At 32.5% G+C, this 4,861-nt stretch overlaps 1 protein-coding gene across 1 annotated transcript; it reads right to left on the bottom strand.

Moving 5' to 3' along the window:
- Nucleotides 1–1,681: 1,681 nt before the first annotated feature.
- LOC113370166 (5-aminolevulinate synthase, nonspecific, mitochondrial-like) lies at nt 1,682–4,849 on the bottom strand. Its single transcript, XM_026610834.1, has 8 exons — nt 4,714–4,849; nt 4,567–4,649; nt 4,359–4,492; nt 3,897–4,281; nt 3,496–3,673; nt 3,187–3,422; nt 2,137–2,361; nt 1,682–2,057 (listed from the first exon to the last, which is right to left on the bottom strand). Exons 2-8 carry the CDS (start codon nt 4,606–4,608, stop codon nt 1,929–1,931), a joined length of 1,329 nt encoding a protein of 442 aa, XP_026466619.1. The 5' UTR covers nt 4,609–4,649; nt 4,714–4,849; the 3' UTR covers nt 1,682–1,928.
- Nucleotides 4,850–4,861: the final 12 nt, after the last annotated feature.

The raw sequence follows: 4,861 nt of genomic DNA, 5'->3' as shown, positions 1-4,861 counted from the left end.
AGAAAAAACTTCTTTTCTACTGTTAGTTCAGAATAATTTTTGTACCTCCAAAGAAATAAAATAAAAAATACAAATCTGCTAAAAACTATAAGCTTCCTCACTTCTAAGGCATTTACAATAAATAAAAACATATATAGATAATATATAAATATGAATAAATAAAAATCAAATATTAAATCAGTTTATAGTATCACAAAATGATTTCATGTTCTAATCGAATCTTTGTAAAAGATTTGGAAATAAAGCATAACAAATAAATTCCTTTAGCAGAATCGAACTAAAAGCACGTCTTACGCGGGAACGCATAATATGCGGGTTAGACTGGTGTAAATCGGTGTATTATGCAAAAAATCGTATTAAACATTTTCATCTTATCATGGTTCTACTGCTTTTTCTTATAATAAAAACCTGTTTCATTTTTAAAAAAAGTAAAAGCAAAAAAGTTGGTTACATACCGCATGCTATGAACTTCCTGTATATCCGACAGAACGGCAGTAATTTCCGATTACACAATCAGTAACACACCGAAAAAAAGTTTATTATTTTAGCAGACAATTTTTACATAACCTCTTTCTGTTAAGTTCGCGCTATCAATGAAAATAATGCAGACACCGAATGGTATAAAGAAAGAAGAGCTTCATAAAAGAAAAACTACCGTATTGAATTATAGAATGAACGAATCGTAAGATAGAATGAAACTAATACCTTTATAATGGAACTAATACTTTTGTAATGGAACTAATACTTTTATATGTCCGAACGCACACTATTTTGGCCATGTGTAACGACGAGCCGAAGACCACGAAGACCGGCAACGCGAATAGATACAAAAGCGAAAGCAACAACTGGTTCTACGCAGAGTTTGGCAACGCGATCGAGAACTCACCGGTTACATCTTTTAAATTCTTTTTCTATGTTTATCTTTTTATTTAAGACGATTAAAAACAAGATTTGTAGTCCATAGAATGTAAGTGGCATTTTGTCTTAAGCCAAGTTGCTGAACTTCCGATACCTGCAAACGGAAGTCGTGCTGAGGGGCAGTCCATTATAATCACGTGATCAATTTTTAAGGATTTTAAGACTCCACCCTCTCGCTTGGTAATACGTGGTAATATTTAACATTACTCCCCTTCCCCAGCTAATATCACGTGCATTTTTAATACCTAGAAAAAATCGTAATATTTTGGGATTTTTTATTTTAAAAAAATTGGATTATAAATTCAATTATGGTTACTAGACCTCTTCTCCCCCACGTAATTTTTTGTCAAAACGTCCCCAAAACAACCAAATTTTGAGATCAAAATGAATCATTTCAATATTGAAGTATATAGAATCTTTGAAACATACTTTATTTCGAATTATAGAAGCATTAATTGTTAACCTCAGTATATTAAGTATTACATATATTTTATACACTAGTATTTTAGAAGTCTTCAAATAAAATAAAAATATTCAACAAGTGTACTTTAAATCTATATGTGGAGTACCGAAAATAGTTTTGCGAAGCAATTTGCAATCCATGCATACAATATTTATTTCATCATGTTCTTCATTGGAATTTCATATAAATGATTGTTATAATCACTTCATTCCAATTTTAAATAAATAAAACATACTTTAATCGTAATTTATTTATTCATTAAAATTTCCAAATAAATAAATCTATCACCAGTACATGGAATAAATAATGTTGGCCCATATATATCCAATTTATTATTAAAATAAATTCATGATCCACGGCAGACCTTAAATTTAATTTGAGGTCATTTAAAACATTTAAAATTTATTCGATTAACAACAATTTTTAGTAGTAGGTTAGTTTAATTATGAATCACAATATAGAATTAGCACATGTATTTTTGTGAGTATGAACTCACACCAATAAACCTGAATTTTAATAATGTTTAAGGATATAACTAGGTTTATGATTACATTGCTACAGCAATCATTTGCGGGCAGTTTGGAATTGTGCATGGTTCAGCACTCTTGTATTTGTTGCCTCTTGTTCTAGCTTCATAATGATCGTACAATAAAGGTTTACGACAAAACTTACATTCCTAAAAAGAATCAAAATATAGTACTCGCATTTCAAAGTCGATATTTATGACTCTTCAAGGATAAGCTCTTATCTCTTACCGATGAACAAACTGGTGTTTTTAGAGGCAAACCCAGTTCATTCCAAATGGCTCTCATATCCAGCAAAAGTTGCTCCATCATAGGTTTAGTATGATGAGGCGTTGGTGCCATACGCAATTTTTCTTCTCCGCGAGCCACAGTTGGATAATTAATAGCTTGCACATAATGTCCATATTGTTTCAAAAGTTTATCCGATACTGCTGTGCAGATTTTCGGATCACCAATCTAAAAATTATCAACTATTTACTAACAAAGTTAGCAATGAAATCAATATTGAAAATGCAATGATGAAGATGAAATGATGTTGCGCACATTAAAATGATAAGCAAATGAAAATGACAAATTCATGCTCACCACATTCGTGCAAAATATATGGATTCTTATAGAAAAATAGTAAAAATGCACTATAATACTTACATTTATTCTAATAGTAGGTTAAAACTCACTTCACTTATATAAAAATGAGTTAGGTGCACTTGTTGAATTCTACTCTATTTGAAGACTTTCAAAATTATTGGTGGATTAAATTATAGCAAGCAAATGCAACTATAAATACGACCCAGCAATTAGTAGCCATCCGAAATTAAAATACCACTACCGCTAACAAATAACACAAGTTAATATGGAATTTGATCTAAATTAGATCAAAATATATTAATTCAATATATTGAAACGAAACAATACAGCTATGTCTGTTAACCATAACTTTTACCGAAAAGTGGAACCGAAATTCTAATCAAAATCGTACGAGAGTTACAAAAAAATGAGTACGAGCTAATATGACATACAAGCACATTTACAATTTATTACCTAGTTAGTGCAATACATGCATATGCAAATAAATGTCAGTGATTAAATTTGAAATGAAGCAAAAATATGTGCGATATGATTATGAATTTAATCTTTAAGCAGTGAAGTGCATCAAATCCGATTCTATAAATGAATATCGTAATTGATCAGTTTCACTGACTGATGATTACTTAATGAAATCCAATAAACCACACAAAATCATTTAAAAATTTTAAGTATATTCTTATTTTTCCCACAAACCTTTATGGGTATAATATGACTCGGAGTGTGTTCCACCGGAAAGCCCTCTTCCATCAATCTTTTGCGCATATATCGAACATTTTCCTGGTGTTTATGACGCAATTCCCGACCTTCATCCGATGCTAATATCTGCACAGCGCGTAGAGCACCAGCCAATACAGTTGGAGGTAGTGAAGTTGTGAATATAAAACCTGCTGCGTATGATCTTATCATGTCGACAAGAAGGGATGATCCAGCTGCAGAAAAAATGAATGAAAAGAAATTCTACATGCTATGATACGTTTTATATAATGATCATTTGATCCGTACCTATATATCCGCCGACATTGCCAAATGCTTTTCCGAGGGTTCCGGAAACAATGTCAATGGCATCGAGTTGTCCATCGCGTTCACCGATTCCGGCACCATGGTCACCATAAAGACCAACGGCGTGTACCTCATCAACAAATGTAATTGCCCCATAGCGGTGTGCCACTTCGCACAATTGCTGCAAATTAACATTACTTCATTAACAACAATTAACACCATTTAGCATATTATTATTGGTTTCAATAATCAAGAATTGATACTGCTCCAGTAAAGTAAAGGAATCAAAATTCAAAATTAGTATTTCAATTATAAATCAATGAGATAAATTATGTGTAAACATAAAGTCGGAGTTTGAAATATTGAAAAATATAATATATAATTAATTATTTATATTTTATTACCTCCAATGGACAAACTGCTCCTGTCATGGAATGCACAGTCTCAAAAGCGACTATTTTGGGAATGCCTATATCAACCTTAGACAATAATTCTTCTAAATGTGCGACATCATTATGTCTAAAAATGTGCTTGGGAACACGGCTGTTGCATATGCCCTGAATCATGGACGCATGGTTACCAGCATCAGAGAATATGTGGCAGTTCGGAAGCGCTTTGGCCAAAGTAAAATAAGTTGAATCGTTTGCAACGAAACATGAGGTAAATAGCAATGCAGCTTCTTTCTGATGCAGTTTGGCGAGCTCTTTTTCTAGATTCTCATGGTACAAAGAATTTCCTGAAATGTTTCTGGTGCCACCTGCACCGGCTCCGTGCTTGTCCAGAGCAGTTCTAAAAATGGAATGAAAAAGTATTAAAAAAAAAATTCTTACAATATTTATTTTTATCGCAAAAGTCTTTCCATTTACCTAACAGCGTCCTTGACTTCTGGATGGCATGACATTCCCAAATAATCATTCGAGCACCATACAGTGATTGGTTTTTCGCCCCAAGAGTACTCAAAAGCACTTGGAAATTGTCCCACACCAGCTAGGCGATTTACCTACAAATTAAATTAGTTATAATAAAAAACTCAATATTTGGGTCCAAAAAAATGAATTAAAATTTGTTTATTACCTTCTTGAACACGCGGTACGAATGATCCTTCTTCTTGCGCATAATTTGTTCGCGGAAAAACTGTTCATAAGGATAGGGCTCTTCTGAAAATTATAAATACATTGTACTGATTTTTACAAATATTTGGTATAACAACTTATCACTTACGTTCTACTGCAACATCGTCTTTATTTTCCAAAGAATCTACTGTGGAATCCAAAATGTCATCTTTAATCTCTTGGCTGACTTCTTTTACTAAAGACTTGCTGGATTCTTTCAAAAAGGGACAAGATTGGGGTCCCAATAAATCGCTCTT

Source organism: Ctenocephalides felis, unplaced genomic scaffold, assembly GCF_003426905.1.
Source record: "Ctenocephalides felis isolate EL2017-DRISC unplaced genomic scaffold, ASM342690v1 CF-g0.4_SCAFFOLD_01492, whole genome shotgun sequence".
Classification (NCBI taxonomy): Eukaryota; Metazoa; Arthropoda; class Insecta; order Siphonaptera; family Pulicidae; genus Ctenocephalides; species Ctenocephalides felis.
Note: the sequence above shows the minus strand (reverse complement) of the source record. Positions and strands in the feature narration are given on the sequence as shown.

Coding starts and splice junctions, on each gene's coding strand:
- LOC113370166 (XM_026610834.1), bottom strand. CDS start 4,608: ATGCGCAAGAAGAAGGATCATTCGTACCGCGTGTTCAAGAAG. Junction 3,674..3,896: donor GAGCAGTTTGTCCATTGGAG/GTAATAAAATAT, acceptor GTTAATTTGCAG/CAATTGTGCGAAGTGGCACA. Junction 3,423..3,495: donor CAATGTCGGCGGATATATAG/GTACGGATCAAA, acceptor TTTTTTCTGCAG/CTGGATCATCCCTTCTTGTC.